Here is a 16,595-nt window from a genome sequence, read left to right on the forward strand (position 1 = left end):
CCATTTTTCTAGATTCCACATATATGCATTAATATACGATATTTGTTTTTCTCTTTCTGACTTACTTCACTCTGTATGATGGTCTCTAGATTCATCCACATCGCTACAAATGACCCAATATCGTTCCTTTTTATGGTGAGTAATATTCTATGGTATATATGTACCACATCTTCTTTATCCATTCGTCTGTTGATGGGCATTTAGGTTGCTTCCATGACCTGGCTATTGTAAATAGTGAACATTGGGGTGCATGTGTCTTTTTGAATTATGGTTTTCTCTGGGTATATGCCCAGTAGTGGGATTGCTGAAGCATATGGTAATTCTATTTTTAGCTTTTTAAGGAAACTCCATACTGTTCTCCATAGTGGCTGTATTAATTTACATTCCCACCAACAGTGCAAGAGGGTTCCCTTTTCTCCACACCCTTTCCAGCATTTGTTGTTTGTAGATTTTCTGAAGATGCCCATTCTAACTGATGTGAGGTGATACCTCACTGTAGTTTTGATTTGCATTTCTCTAATAATCAGTGGTGTTGAGCAGCTTTTCATGTGCCTCTTGGCCATCTGTATGTCTTCTTTGGAGAAATGTCTATTTAGGTCTTCTGCCCATTTTTGGATTGGGTTGTTTGTTTTTTTAATAATGAGCTGCATGAGCTGTTTATATATTTTGGAGATTAATCCTTTGTCCGTTGATTCGTTTGCAAATATTTTCTCCCATTCTGTGGGTTGCCTTTTCGTCTTGTTTGTAGTTTCCTTTGCTTTGCAAAAGCTTCTAAGTTTTATTAGGTCCCATTTGTTTATTTTTGTTTTTATTTCTATTACTCTAGGAGGTGGATCAAAAAAGATCTTGCTGTGATTTATGTCAGAGTGTTCTTCCTATGTTTTCCTCTGAGAGTTTTATAGTGTCGTATCTTACATGTAGGTCTCTAATCCATTTTGAGTTTATTTTTGCGTATGGTGTTAGGGAGAGTTCTAATTTCATTCTTTTACATGTAGCTGTCCAGTTTTCGCAGCACGACTTATTGAAGAGACTGTCTTTTCTCCGTTGTATATCCTTGCCTCCTTTGTCATAGATTAGTTGACCATAGATGTGTGGGTTTATCTCCGGGCTTTCTATCTTGTTCCATTGATCTGTATTTCTGTTTTTGTGCCAGTACCATATTGTCTTGATTACTGTAGCTTTGTAGTATAGACTGAAGTCAGGAACTCTGATTCCTCCAGCTCCGTTTTTTTCCCTCAAGACTGCTTTGGCTATTCGGGGTCTTTTGTGTCTCCATAGAAATTTTAAGATTTTTTGTTCTAGTTCTGTAAAAAAATGCCATTGGTAATTTGATAGGGATTGCATTGAATCTGTAGATTGCTTTGGGTAGTATAGTCATTTTCACAATGTTGATTCTTCCAATCCAAGAACATGGTATATCTCTCCATCTGTTGGTATCATCTTTAATTTCTTTCATCAGTGTCTTAAAGTTTTCTGCGTACAGGTCTTTTGTCTCCCTAGGTAGGTTTATTCCTAAGTATTTTATTCTTTTTGTTGCAGTGGTAAATGGGAGTGTTTCCTTAATTTCTCTTTCAGATTTTTCATCATTAGTGTATAGGAATGCAAGAGATTTCTGTGCATTAATTTTATATCCCGCAACTTTACCAGATTCATTGATTAGCTCTAGTCGTTTTCTGGTGGCATCTTTAGTATTCTCTACGTATAGTACAATGTCATCTGCAGACAGTGACAGTTTTACTTCTTCTCTTCCAATTTGTATTCCTTTTATTTCTTTTTTTTCTCTGATTGCCGTGGCTAGGACTTCCAAAACTATGTTGAATAATAGTGGTGAGTGGACATCCTTGTCTTGTTCCTGATCTTAGAGGAAATGCTTTCAGTTTTTCACCATTGAGAATGATGTTTGCTGTGGGTTTGTCGTATATGGCCTTTATTATGTTGAGGTAGGTTCCCTCTCTGCCCACTTTCTGAAGAGTTTTTATCATAAATGGGTGTCGAATTGTGTCGAAAGCTTTTTCTGCATCTGTTGAGATGATCATATGGTTTTTATTCTTCAATTTGTTAATATGGTGTATCACATTGATTGATTTGCATATACTGAAGAATCCTTGCATCCCTGGGATAAATCCCACTTGATCATGGTGTGTGATCCTTTTAATGTGTTGTTGGATTCTGTTTGCTACTATTTTGTTGAGGATTCTTGCATCTATATTCATCAGTGATATTGGTCTGTAATTATCTTTTTTTGTAGTATCTTTGTCTGGTTTTGGTATCAGGGTGATGGTGGTCTCATAGAATGCGTTTGGGAGTGCTCCTTCCTCTGGAATTTTTTGGAAGAGTTTGAGAAGGATAGGTGTTAGCTTTTCTCTAAATGTTTGATAGAATTCACCTGTGAAGCCATCTGGTCCTGGACTTTTGTTTGCTGGAAGACTTTTAATCACAGATTCAATTTCATTACTTGTGATTGGTCTGTTCTTATTTTCTATTTCTTCCTGGTTCATTCTTGGAAGGTTATACCTTTCTAAGAATTTGTCCATTTCTTCCAGATTGTCCATTTTATTGGCATAGAGTTCCTTGTAGTAGTCTCTTAGGATTCTTTGTATTTCTGTGGTATCTGTTGTAACTTCTTTTTCATTTCTAATTTTATTGATTTGAGTCCTCTCCCTCTTTTTCTTGATGAGTCTGGCTAAAGGTTTATCAATTTTGTTTATCTTCTTAAAGAACCAGCTTTTAGTTTTATTGATCTTTGCTATTGTCTTCTTTGTTTCTATTTCATTTATTTCTGCTCTGATCTTTATGATTTCTTTCCTTCTGCTAACTTTGGGTTTTGTTTGTTCTTCTTTCTCTAGTTCCTTTAGGTCTAAAGTTAGGTTGTTTATTTGAGATGTTTCTTGTTTCTTGAAGTAGGCTTCTATAGCTATAAACTTCCCTCTTAGTACTGCTTTTGCTGCATCCCACAGGTTTTGGATCATCATGTTTTCATTGTCATTTGTCTCTAGGTATTTTTTGATTTCCTCTTTGATTTATTCAGTGATTTCTTGGTTATTTAGTAACGTATTGTTTAGCCTCCAGGTGTTTGTGCTTTTATGTTTTTTTCCCTGTAATTGATTTCTAATCTCATAGTGTTGTGGTCAGAAAAGATGCCTTATACGATTTCAGTTTTCTTAAATTTACTGAGGCTTGATTTGTGACCCAAGGTGTGATCTATCCTGGAGAATGTTCCATGCGCACTTGAGAAGAAAGTGTAATCTGCTGTTTCTGGATGGAATGTCCTATAAATATCAATTAAATCTATCTGGTCTGTTGTGTCGTTTAAAGCTTGTGTTTCCTTATTAATTTTCTGTTTGGATGATCTGTCCATTGGTGTAAGTGAGGTGTTAAAGTCCCCCACTATTTTTGTGTTACTTTCGATATCCTCTTTTATAGCTGTTAGCAGTTACCTTATGTATTGAGGTGCTCCTGTGTTGGGTGCATATATATTTACAATTGGTATATTTTCTTCTTGGATTGATCCCTTGATCATTACGTAGTGGCCTTCCTTGTCTCTTGTAACATTCCTTATTTTAAAGTCCATTTTATCCGATATGAGTATTGCTACTCCAGCTTTCTTTAGATTTCCATTTGCATGGAATGTCTTTTTCCATCCCCTCACTTTCAGTCTGTATGTGTCCCTCGGTCTGAAGTGGGTCTGTTGTAGACAGCCTATGTATGGGTCTTGTTTTTGTATCCATTCAGTGAGCCTGTGTCTTTGGGTTGGAGCATTTAATCCATTCATGTTTGAGGTAATTATTGATATGTATGTTCCTATGACCATTTTCTTAATTGTTTTGGGTTTGTCTTGTAGGTCCTTCTCTTGTGTTTCCCACTTAGAGAAATTCCTTTAGCATTTGTTGTAGTGCTGGTTTTGTGGTGCTGAATTCTCTTAGCTTTTGCTTGTCTGTAAAGCTTTTGATTTCTCCATTGAATCTGAATGAGATCCTTGCCGGGTAGAGTAATCTTGGTTGTAGGTTCTCCCCTTTCATCACTTTAAATATGTCATGCCACTCCCTTCTGGCTTGTAGAGTTTCTGCTGAGAAATCAGCTGTTAACCTTTTAGGAGTTCCCTTGTATGTTGTCTTTTTCCCCTTGCTGCTTTCAAGAATTTTTTTTTGTCTTTAATTTTTGCCAATTTGATTACTGTGTGTCTCGGCATGTTTCTCCTTGGGTTTATCCTGTATGGGACTTTCTGCACTTCCTGGACTTGGGTGACTATTTCCTTTCCCATGTTAGGGCAGTTTTCAACTATAATCTCTTCAAATATTTTCTCGGGTCGTTTCTCTCTGTCTTCTCCTTCTGGGACCTCTATAATTTGAATGTTGTTGCGTTCAGTGCTGTCCCAGAGTTCTCTTAGGCTGTCTTCATTTCTTTTCATTCTTTTTTCTTTATTCTCTTCTGCAGCAGTGGACTCCAAGAGTGGAGTCTTTGTTTTCCACAGTCCTGTCAAAGTCCTGCAATCAAATCCCGCTAGCCTTCAAAGTCTGATTCTCTAGGAATTCCTCCCCCCGTTGCCTGACCCCCAGGTTGGGAAGCCTGACGTGGGGCTCAGAACCTTCACTCCAGTGGGTGGACTTCTGTGGTATAAGTGTTCTCCAGTCTGTGCGTCACCCACCCAGCAGTTATGGGATTTGATTTGATTGTGATTGTGCCCCTCCTCCCGTCTCATTGCGGCTTCTCCTTTGTCATTGGATGTGGGTATCACCATGATCAGCCTCACTGATTCTTTCCCCCTCTGTGTCTAGTTTACTGGTGAGCCTGTCAAAGGCATTCTTCCTTTCTATTAAAGTGTTTTAGATTTCTGGAAATTCTTTTTGATTCTTTGTTACAATGTTCATCTCTCTGTTTACATTACTCATCTGTTCTTGCATGTTGTCAACTTTTTCCATCACAGCCCTTACCATATCAATCATATTTGTCTTAATTTCCTGGTCTGAAAATTCCAAAATCTCTGCCGTATCAGATTCTGATGCTTGCTTTGTTTCTTTAGATTGTTTTTTTCTTGCCTTGTAATTTTTTGTTGAAAGCTAGACATGATATTATTAAAAATAGAAACTGAAGCAAGTAGGTCTTTAGTGTGAGGTTTTATGTGTATCTGACCAGGAGCTCAGCTGTTTACTGTTTGCTATAGCTGTAGGTATCAGAGGCTTCAGTTTTTTCTAGTGTCCCTGTTTCTCTACCCTGTTGTATTTGAGTTTCCCTAGAAATTCTTTCTTGAATAGAGTCTTTGTCTTGCACAGAGCTGGAGCCCTGTTGATGTGGTGTTAAGGTGTTGGGGGGGAGAAGCATTCTATAATTTTATGATTAAATCTCAAGGTTTTTATTGGGCCAGGATTACTGTGCTGTAACCTTCAGAAGAGTTTCTTAGCCATTTTTTCCCTCCCCTATATGAGACAGGAAGGCTAGAGGGGCCTGGACTTGGCTAATTGCCCTTTGTCCAGGCCAGACTAGGTTCTGGTAAAGTACAGTTGACCCTTGAACAACATAGGTTTGAACTGCATGGGTCCACTTTACATGCACATTTGTTTCAATAAACACTGCAGTACTAAGTGGTCCACAGTTGGTTTAGTCCATGGAATCATGGATACACAGGACCAACTATAAAGTTATACGTGGATTTTTGACGGCATGTGGGGTTGGTGCCCCTATCCCCCATATTGTTTGAGGGTCAACTGTAATTTCCTTGGCATGGAGAAAGTAATGCTCAGGACTGTTTCAAAATGGTTACTTTTCTCCTTTCTCTGCTGGAAGCAGGGAGGTATTTTTCTCTGATCTCTGACCTTCACTGTGAGAACCTGGTGGGACTCCTGGAGGTAAAACTCATGAATGTGTGACTGTTTTTATTTCTCAAACTAGTCAGCACTGAGCCTTCAGCAATTCAACCATTATAGTTTAGTGTTCCTATCAGTATTGACTCCAGAGGATTCTGCTCTCAGTAAGCTGTGGTTGTGGACTATCGGGGTTAGGATAAGGTAATACTGAGTCTATGCCTTCATAAATAGATGGTGAGATAAATAAATCAGTAAATAAGAGAAGGTTCATGTTTTTAGTTGGAATGCCAGGTTCTGACTGGTAAATATGGGAGGGCTGTTGTAGTTGAAAAATCATTATATTGCAGCCAAATTCAGACAGGAATCATCAGTAGATGCCAAGGGGATGGGGAGAGGTGGGGGGAGGTGATTTAGATACAGAAAATAAAACAGAAGAACTACGAAAACAACTAGAAAAAGTTAATAAAACGGCAATAAGTACATACCTATCAATAATTACTTTAAATGTCAGTGGACTAAATGCTCCACTCAAAAGACATAGGGGCAGCTGATTGGATAAAAAAACAAGAACCTTCTGTATGCTGCCTACAAGAGACTCACTTCAGAGCTAAAGACATACACAAACTGAAAACAAGGGGATGGAAAAAGATATTTCATGCAAATGGAAACTGGGCGGAAGACCTGAATAGACATTTTTCCAAAGAAGACATACAGATAGCTAACAGGCCCATGAAAAGGTGTTCAGCATCGCTAATTATTAGAGAAATACAAATCAAAACAATGAGATATCACCTTACAACTGTTAGAGTGGCTATCATCGAAACGTCTACAAATAACAAATGTTGGAGAGGATGTGGAGAAAAGGAAACCCTCGTACACTGTTGGTGGGAATGTAAATCAGTGCAGCCAGTATGGAAAACAGTGTGGAGGTTCCTCAGAAAAACTAGAAATAGGACTACCATATGATCCAGAAATTCCACTCCTGGTATGCATATAGAAGAAAATGAAAACACTAATTTGAAAAGATACATGCACCCCAGTGTTCATAGCAACACTGTTTACAGTAGTTAACCCAAGTGTCCATCAACAGACGATTGGCTTAAGAAGATGTGGTATGTACACACATACACACACACACACACACACACACACACACACGAATATTACTCAGCCATAAAAAAGAATGAAATTCTGCCATTTGCAGCAAGCTGGATGGACCTAGAAAATATTATGCTTAGTCAGACAAAAACAAATACTGTATGATATCACTTATATGTAGAATCTAAAAAATAAAATGAATGTATATAGCAAAGCAGAAACAGACTCACAGGTATAGAAAACAAGCCAGTGGTTAGCAGCTGGGGAGAGGCAAGATAGGGGTAGGGGATTAAGAGATACAAACTATAAAATAACAACAAGGAGATATTATACAGCACAGGAAATTATAGCCATTATTTTGTAATAACTTAATGGAGTGTAATATGTAAAAATACTCAATTACTATGCTGTACACCTGAAACTAATATAATATTGTAAGTCAACTATACTTCAACAAAAGAAAAAATAAGGAAATACTAACAAAAAATGGGAGTAAGTCACAAGGACACAGGAGCCAGCTTAAGGGGATCCTGCTAACCATAGCTGGTACAATTTGAAGATCATTGGCTCCCATGTCCTTATGTCTTGCCCCCATTTTTATTTTAAGCATTTTCTTACTTTCTGGTATAACTAGACGATCCAGGCTGATCTCGTGCTCCAGCACTGATATCAGCAGTTACTCTGAAGATCCCTTGAGGAAAAATTTTTTTTTTTAATTTTCAAACACAAATTAAGTATAGAGAAATTAAAACAAATCCATCATTTCAACAATTATGAACATTCTTCTAGATTCTTTTTAAAAATCAGGACAGTATTTAACTCCAAAGACAGAAGGATGGAAGAAATTGAGAAAAGTGAAAATCCATGTTGAGATAGAAATTTCATGTCCAGTGAGTTCCCAACACTCTGCGAGGTCTTCTACTTCCCATTTAGCATTTGAGGGAATAAGTGGAGATAAACATTTTCAGGGCACCTCATTGTTCTACTTGATCTTCCTCTTCTGGACAAGCGCCAGTTAACAGACCCAAATGGCCTGGTCACATTAAGCAACTTCCATTCCCACTTTTTGTAAATTTCCACTTCCCTGACTCTGCTTAAGCCCCTTGATGTTCTCCTCGCTCCCTGAAAACGCCCCTCCACCTCTGCACAAATAGCAGCTGAGTTCAGTTCATGCCAGATCCCCTTCCCTAGTACAATAGTTACTGAATAACATCTATCCTTACCACTTGAACTAGTGTCTGGCTTTCTTTATCTTTGTTACGTTCCCCAGCTTTGGACAAAATCGTGCCCCATCTCTGCCGTTTTTCTGTATGTAGACCTTTTATGTATCCGTCCATTTTTTCCATCACAGCAAAAGGGCTCTGACTGTTCTGCAAATCTCAAAAGGCTAAAAGGGAACTTCTCGTTTCTACCTCTTTGTGGAGTTTTGGCCTAGAATGTGGAAGGGATTAAAGACCACAATAAAGTCTTGAAGAAGTGGGTGGAGATAGAGGAAAATTAACTTCAGTCTGTAACAGACTGGTTAAGTGCTGTCACAGACTGGAAAGCCGCTGGGATAATACTGACACTAGGATCATAAATCTCCCGTATCTGCAGTTGCTTCTGCTGTCTGGCAGGAAGGTCTGTCTTCTCTCCCCTCACTTTGTCCCCCTATCTCAAATTCTCCTACAGTGGTGGGGAACAGTTATAACCCTCAGAAAGGCATCACTATAGCACAGTTTTTGTAGATCTATAGATCCACTGAAGTGGTAGTATGAGAGAAATTCAGAATCAAAAGAACTCTGTGTTAAAAGCTCAGAAACCGATTCCCTTTCGTCAGTATGAACCTCCCTTCAGATCTATACCTTGTTGAAAAGAACTTACACTTGAATGACTTTTCAAATGTATATTATACTTTCGTTTACATGTTTGTACACCAGTTTCCCTCCCCAGGGGATCCTAAAATGATTTTGGATAGATAGTTGAGGGTGAAGAAGGATCTTAGGTTAACTCAGGTATAAAAGTGAACCTGTAACTAATGTGTTACAAACTCAGGTGAGGTATTCACCTGGGTTCTGGTAGATGGATACTTCCTTTTCCTGTATTATTCTTCCTTTTTTTAAAAAAGGAAGAGCGCTAGTCATATTACAAAAGAAAAAAGACAAAAACATAATGAATTTTAAACCTACTGTCTGGTTATTTATTATTCCAGAGAGAGATGAATGGAATCACCTGAGACAGGAATAAAGGCCGGTACCAAATGCCCCCCGAGGAGTGGGGAGCGTCCAAGTGGCCAGACGGGGGAACTCAGATTTGGTTCCCTAGACTTACAAACCCTGGAGGAAAAGATGTGTTAACTGCCTTATGTTTCCCTTGTGTCTTCTTTTCTCAGAAAAACTGAGTAGTGAGCACACTACTGAGATGGAAAACATGAAATCCTTGGTTCACAGACTGTTCATAGCCTTGCATTTAGAAGAGTTTCAGAAAAAGAGAGAGCACCATCTGCTGGAGAAAATTGACCACCTGAAGGGACAGCTGCAGCCCCTCGAACAGGTTCGGAAGCATCACCTGTTGAGTCTGTTTGTAAATAATACCAATATTTATTGGTATTATTGCTCCATTTGAGTGTTTTTCTGAATGCTTTACATAGGCTTATCTTCTCCTTTAATCCTCACAACGAGCCTCTGAGTTTGGTGGTGTTACCGTCCTCATTCTTCAGATGAGGAAACTAAGGCAGCAAAGGTATATAAGCTAATACGTATTAGAGCCAGAACTTGAACTCTGGTGGTCTGACTCCAGGCTGCTGTCTTAAACTCTGTGCCGTGCGTCCTTTCCATGGATTGGCCATGGTATCTTGGTAACTGAGTATAAGATGAGCTGGGATGCACTAGCTGGAGCACTAGCACTGTTTGTTTTTCAGAGAATAGGCCCACGGCTCCCACTCTGCTCAACAGAATTGCAGCTGGAAAGTTAGCAGTGGCTTCCTAACATCTGAAGTTAATCAGTGGTGGAGAAAAAAAAAAAAAAACTTTTCTGGGGAGGAGGGGCAGGAGTCTGTTTTAATTTAAGCGAAAAATGCATTTTTTAAACCTCTGATCCCACTTGTGATTTTTAAAAATGGGTAGGTGTCTGTGTATCTTTGTGTATGAATAAAAAGTTTCTAGAGGTAGAAGAAACTTTTTTTGTTGTTGTTTTATGAAAGTATAGTTGTGTTAAATTCTGTACAGCAGTGATTTAGTTATACATACATATACACACATTCTTTTTAATATTCTTTTCCATTATGGTTTATCACAGGGTATTGAATATAGATCCCTGTGCTATATACAGTAGGACCTTGTTGTTAAGAGAAACTTTTTTTGCGGAGGGCTGTGTCGGGTCTTCATTGAGGCACGCGGGCTTCAGAGCACTTGGGCTCTGTAGTTGTGGCGTGCGTGCTCTCTAGTTGAGGTGGGCTCAGTAGTTGGTGGTGCACGGGCTTAGTTGGCCCACAGCATGTGGGATCTAAATTCCCCGACCAGGGATCAAACCTGCATCCCCTGCATTGGAAGGCTAATTCTTTACCCCTGGACCTCCAGGGAAGTCCCTAAAAGAAACTTTTGATAGTGATTACCTCTAAGAATACTTAGGGGATGCCAGAGAAAGGGACTTTTTTATTTGTTGGATGGTACGTTTTAATTTTTTCTTTACTTTTTAAAAAGTTGGTGATATTTACTTGTGTTAAGATTTAAAAACCTAAAAAGGTGGCCAATGGAAAGTTTTCCTCCTACTGTCCTCCCAGTACCATATCCCTGAACCTGTGAATCATTTCAGATTTTCTTTATCTATGTGCAAACAAATGCAAATATATTATTGTTCCCTTTTCCAGGAAACAGTATATGCTGTTATACACTTTTCTCACCTTTTTTCACTAACAGTAGATCCTGGAAAGATCTCCGCATTGGTACATAGAGAGCCTCCTCACCATAGCTGCATGATACCTTGATGAAAAATTGGATAATTTATGGTCTTTTACTTTTAAGAATGAACCTATGATGAATCACATGTGCAAGTGTACCTGTAGGATGAATTCCCGGAAGTGAAATTGCTGAGTCAAAGAAAATAGACATGTAATTTTTAGTTAGGTTTCAGAGGATGACTTCTGAATTTTTCATTGTATACCCTTCTATACTATTTAAATTTTTTTCCATGGGCAGGTATTGCCTTTATAATTTAAAAAATGGTTTATTAATGAACTGATTTGGAAATAAGTGATCACTCATGAATGTATATGTTTTATACATTCTATTTTTTCATAAATCAGACCTCTTTAAAGTAATACAGATGTGCATTACTTTACTTTTCTTCCTTTTCTGCTTTTTTTTTTTTTAAGTTGGTGCACTGTAAACTGAACTAACAGTCGCTTTTTTTCCCCTCAGATGAAAGCGAGAATTGAAGCTCACTCAGAAGTCAAAACCAACGGACTTCTGTGGGCTGGATTAGCATTGCTGTCCATTCAGGGCGGGGCAATGGCCTGGCTCACTTGGTGGGTGTACTCCTGGGATATCATGGAGCCAGTTACATACTTCATCACATTTTCAAATTCCATGGTCTTTTTTGCATACTTTTTAGTCACTCGGCAGGTGAGTAGTTTGTTAAGAAAATGGTAAGTTAGAACATCTTTTATAAATAATTTCTTATCCAAGTCATGAGCAATAAAACCTTTTTAGTTATTGAATTACTGCTATCTGGGTTTTTAGCAGCTGTTAAATTTTGTTGTTTGCCAGAGGATAGAGATTTGTATATACCCTAAAGAAACTGTGTATAACCTCTATAGAGAAATAAATAGTACAACTTAACAAATTCCTCCGTTGAGATAAACACATCAAATTTGTGTACTCTGTATCCTGTTTATAAATAAAATTGAATTTGTATTGCAAACCACCCAGTAACTTTAGCTTATCTCGCGATTATTTTGCCAAGAATCTGCATTTTCCTGTTTCTCTTTTCTTTCCCTGTATGTGTGATTTCTCTGCCCAGCTTGCTTGCTTTTGAAAGGAGCAGCTGATCTCAAATGAGACTAAATGTGTTACTTGTGTTGCCTTATGCTTGCTCTGATGGCCACGGCACGTATTTTACTCATCTGCCTTCCTTTGCTTTGTTGTTGCTAAGGCACGTTTCTGGCAGAGGTATTATGTTCATTTAAAGCATGTTCGGTTCTGGTTTTTTGTCTTTTTTTTTTTTCAGGATTATACTTACTCAGCTGTTAAGAGTAGGCAGTTTCTTCACTTCTTCCACAAGAAATCAAAGCAACAGCATTTTGATGTGGTGCAGTACAACAAGTTAAAAGAAGATCTTGCTAAGGTACCTTATTGCAAATACCACATCTTACAGCTGGTCTTGTTTGGGAGCCAGAATTCAGTGTCAGGGAAATACAATCGGTGGCTCATCCTCGTGGGTTCAATCTTGGTCCTGCACAGGCTTCTCTGCATTGTGGTTTTGTTCAGTGAAATAGCTGACATGTCCTGATACTAATTTCCTACAGTTTTATTCTTGTCATCTGTATTCTACATTGGCATAGCTTTACATGTATATGGAAAATGTCTTAAGTGACTTTGAGATAGTAAAATAACAGTATTCAATAGAAATCTATCTCCAAGTGAATATGTGTTTTTAAAGAACAAAGTCCAATATCAAGCTCAATTGCAGATTCTGTAACTATGAAGAACTAAAAGAAAGGAGAATCTTAGGAAGATGAGCACTCTGATAAACAATTTTATTAAGCTCTCGAAAGGTTTTTACAAGTTTCTTCTCCTTAAAAACAGAATCAAGGGCTTCCCTGGTGGTGCAGTGGTTGAGGGTCTGCCTGCCGATGCAGGGGACACGGGTTCGTGTCCCAGTCTGGGAAGATCCCACATGCCGCAGAGCGGCTGGGCCCGTGAGCCATGGCCGCTGGGCCTGCGTGTCCGGAGCCTGTGCTCCACAGCGGGAGAGGCCACAACAGTGAGAGGCCCACGTACCGCAAAAAAAAACCAAAAAAAAAAAACAAACAAAAAAAAACAGAATCAATATGCTATTCCTCCTTTCATCATTTCCTTCTTTCAGATGCGAAAACAGAGGTTATACACGGTTAGAAAGTGGGGAAAGCAAGGTATGAAGCTCAGTTTGGATCCTGTGCTCTGGGGCTCTTCCATATAATCTGTTTCCTAGGCAGCTTTTACCTCTGGCCTCCCAGTGGGCTCATTAGCTTTTTAAATTTTTCTTAGTAATTTTATAAGAAAAAAGTTTTGGTAGAAATACCTTCTACTGCTCAATGCATGATCATTTAATAGCCAGTAATCATCCTATCTTTTGTTACCCGTAACTTCTAAACTACCCATCCCTGAAATTTAAAAAAAGGAAGGATATAACAAGAATTTGTAGTCCCAAACTTGGAGATAAAGAGCCTTTAAAAAATATGTTTAAATTCCATATAATCATTACTTAGGAAAAATATAATGATCTTTTTTTTTTTTTTTTAATTTAGTGGATACTTTTGCATTTAAATGATCCAATCCGTGAAAGCTAAGGAATGTTCTTTCAACTAGTTTATAGCACCGGGCATTGAAGATTTAGAGTAGCAAACTGTAAAGTTTTTTTTTTTTTTTTTTAAGGTAATAAAGTTGAGGGAAAAAAGGGAAACTGATAGGTCAGAGTAGTGGGTTTTTTTGTTTGATTTTTTATAAACGGCAAAAACCACTGTAAAGGGGGAAACTAACATTACAAGAACTATAAGGATGAACGAGAAACTCTAAACTCACCTTTTACAAAAGGATCCACATAAATTGAAATATTGTAGGCAGTTTCCACTCATAGTTTAGATCTATATATTGACCTAAGGAGACGTTAAAGGTATAGAATTCCTTGTGAACAGTAATCTGATACGTTCGTGGTCTTCTCTGATCAGTGCCTCTTCTTCTTCCCACGGACAGGCTACTGAAGCCCTGAGACAGGTGCGCCACTCTATCTGCGATGCAAGTAGAGGAATTCGATGAAAAGAAGTAATCTTACATTTTTAAATGTCAGTGAATTTTTCCATTATGTGTTCATTTTGCAACTTAGCAACTGGAACTTTTGTCCCATAGTTCATTTGAATTTGACTGTTTCAATCTCTTGTTAATAAAAAAAAAATGCTTGCAAAACACAGGTATTCTTTGATGTTCTCATTTGAGATTTTCAGTTTGTGGATTCTCACGGCTTGTTGAGGTTTACTGCTGGAAGGAGCTTGGAGGCGTCCGTCAGAATCAAAGCCGCTACTATTACAGTTCAGCATTTAAGAAGCTTTGTCAGCCTGTCCTGTGTCATTCCCGTGCGGAGGTGAAACGGTCAGTGTTCTTGGCTCCACTTTGATTCTTAGGCTTCATTTAGAATCATCTGGTCATTAATTGCTTTTTAAATTCACAGTAGTTGCAAGATTTTTATCATTAAATATACTTAAAATTATTATAAAATGTCATTTGAAATGTTTCATCGTAACTAATATTTACTTAGATACTGTTTATCATTTGTTGTCACGTACTGTTCTGGGCACTTCACATATACATTATTTGTAATCCTATAATCCTAGGAGGTAGCTGTTTTTAATCCCAATTTAATAATAAGGAAACAGGTTCAGAGAGGTTAATTTGCCCAAGTGCACACAGCTAGAAAAGATTTTTTTTTAATTAATTAATTAATTTATTTTTGGCTGCGTTGGGTCTTCATTGCTGTGCGCGGGCTTCCTCTAGTTGGGGTGAGCGGGGACTACTCTTCATTGCGGTGCGCGGGCTTCTCATTGTGGTGGCTTCCCTTGTTGCGGAGCATGGGCTCTAAGTGCACAGGCTTCAGTAGTTGTGGCTCACGGGCTCTAGAGCGCAGCAGGCTCAGTAGTTGTGGTGCACGGGCTTAGTTGCTCCGCGGCATGTGGGATCTTCCCCGGACCAGGGATCGAACCCGTGTCCCCTGCATTGGCAGGCGGACTCCCAACCGCTGCGCCACCAGGGAAATCCCTAGAAAAGATTTAAGCATCTACTCATAGTAGATCATAAATCTTTATAAATGTACAACTAATGGTATTTAATCCAACATCCAGGATGTCACCTTTTACATGTTTGACTATGGGACAGAAAGGGTAATGATGACACCCTGATATTAAGAGATTTGCTTAAAAAAATACCAGTGTTTTCAGGGTATATCTTTCAACCTAATCAGATTCAAACTTCCTACACCTTAAGTAGAGCAACACACTGTGATCACCTGCTGGTTTGTATCAGTATCTCCGAAACCTGGAGATGCTGAATTAGCAGTATATTAGTGTGTTTTATTAACAAGCTAAGAATATGCACTAATGTCTTTATAATGAATTTCACCAGGTTAAGTATTATGACAAATTCTTAGGACATGTTCTGCGTTTGAGAAACTCTATTCCCAGCAAGACAAGACTGTCAATATAATGAAAGAACAGGGAGTGGTGTTTGCTGTATTCACTGAGGCATCCATCCCAAGAATACCTGGCTCCTATGAGGTACCCAAGAGAGACAGGTTTAAGGTCTGTGGAAATTTCATGTATAGTGCTGGGGAAAAGCTGAGACTAGGAAAGTAGAAAGGATGGCTTCTGAATTCTCAAACTGTCTAAAGGAAAACCTGGGAAAAAGGGGTAGACGAGAGCCTGTTTTTGTATATAAAGTTTTATTGGAACACAGCTATGCCCACTGATGCACTGACTGTGGCTGTTCTCACACTATAGCAGCAGGGTTGACTGCAGCAGAGACAGCAGGCCTGCAAAGCCCAGCATAGTTACTCTCTGGCTCTTTACAGAAAAATTTTACTGACCCCTGAACTAGAATGTGAAAGACAGTTCTCAAAGAACACTGCTGTGTGTTTAGGGCTTCAGTAAAGTTGTCATGCGAAAAATGAATTAATTCTTAGTAAAGACAGCTCCCTTTGACTTGGATCTTCCCACTTGACAAAGTAAAATAAAGTTTAATTCTTCAGAGAAGGAGCTACACGTAGGTCACATTGTACTTACTTTATGACACGTGAAACTGATTTCTGAGTACCCAGGGGATGACAGCTCAGTGATCAGAGAGGCAAGCCTCTCTGACCTTTTTACTATTTAAACTGTAGTTTCTCAGATGAGACATGTCATTTATGTTAAACCTTTATAGATCAGTTATTAACAGAGAGTACGAAATTTCTACTCAAGTTCCAAGCTGTAAGTTAAACAGATTGGAACTAAAACTAAAGGAATCCAAATTACACGTTAGTTTTATTACAAAAGGATTGTTTTATCCTGAGACAATTGTTATAAACGAAATTCAGCTGTGTCCCTATGGCTTTCACAGCTCAAACTTGATGGCATTTTGACGCCCAGATAGGTAGGTACCAGTGTCATCTGTACAAGAGGATTTTACTCAGATAAACCTTTGGTCACATTCAAGGGAAAAAAAAATGTGTGTGTGTGTGTGTGTGAGGGGGGTTTGTTGAGCTTTTTAATAACATGAGCTAATGTCTCTTAGGTAACCAAAGCTGTATATTCTTTGCCTAGAGGGCCAGGCCCGTGTTCGTTGGATGAACTGAGGAGAGCTTCTGTAGTCATTTGCTCTTGCAAGAAGAGCCGGCAGCACCTGTGGGTCGGGGGTTAAAGGAAAGGTACAATGTTCAACTGACAGTGAAGTCCCTGTCATGACCACAAAAAAAAAGGTATAAATGTCCCACGGA

General features: G+C 38.6%; 1 protein-coding gene across 1 annotated transcript in view; it reads left to right on the forward strand.

Annotated features, from left to right (window-relative positions):
* The window catches only part of MCUB (mitochondrial calcium uniporter dominant negative subunit beta), an 84,122-nt gene extending 70,082 nt beyond the window's left edge, over window positions 1–14,040 (forward strand). Inside the window, 5 exon segments of the mRNA XM_027103489.1 lie at window positions 9,271–9,431; window positions 11,297–11,500; window positions 12,105–12,221; window positions 13,829–13,866; window positions 13,868–14,040. Of these exon segments, the coding sequence (XP_026959290.1) occupies window positions 9,271–9,431; window positions 11,297–11,500; window positions 12,105–12,221; window positions 13,829–13,866; window positions 13,868–13,901 (554 nt within the window). The 3' untranslated portion in view covers window positions 13,902–14,040.
* Window positions 14,041–16,595: the final 2,555 nt, after the last annotated feature.

This window comes from Aethalodelphis obliquidens, unplaced genomic scaffold, assembly GCF_003676395.1.
Source record: "Aethalodelphis obliquidens isolate GAN/ISIS:26980383/991018 unplaced genomic scaffold, ASM367639v1 scaffold6, whole genome shotgun sequence".
Classification (NCBI taxonomy): Eukaryota; Metazoa; Chordata; class Mammalia; order Artiodactyla; family Delphinidae; genus Aethalodelphis; species Aethalodelphis obliquidens.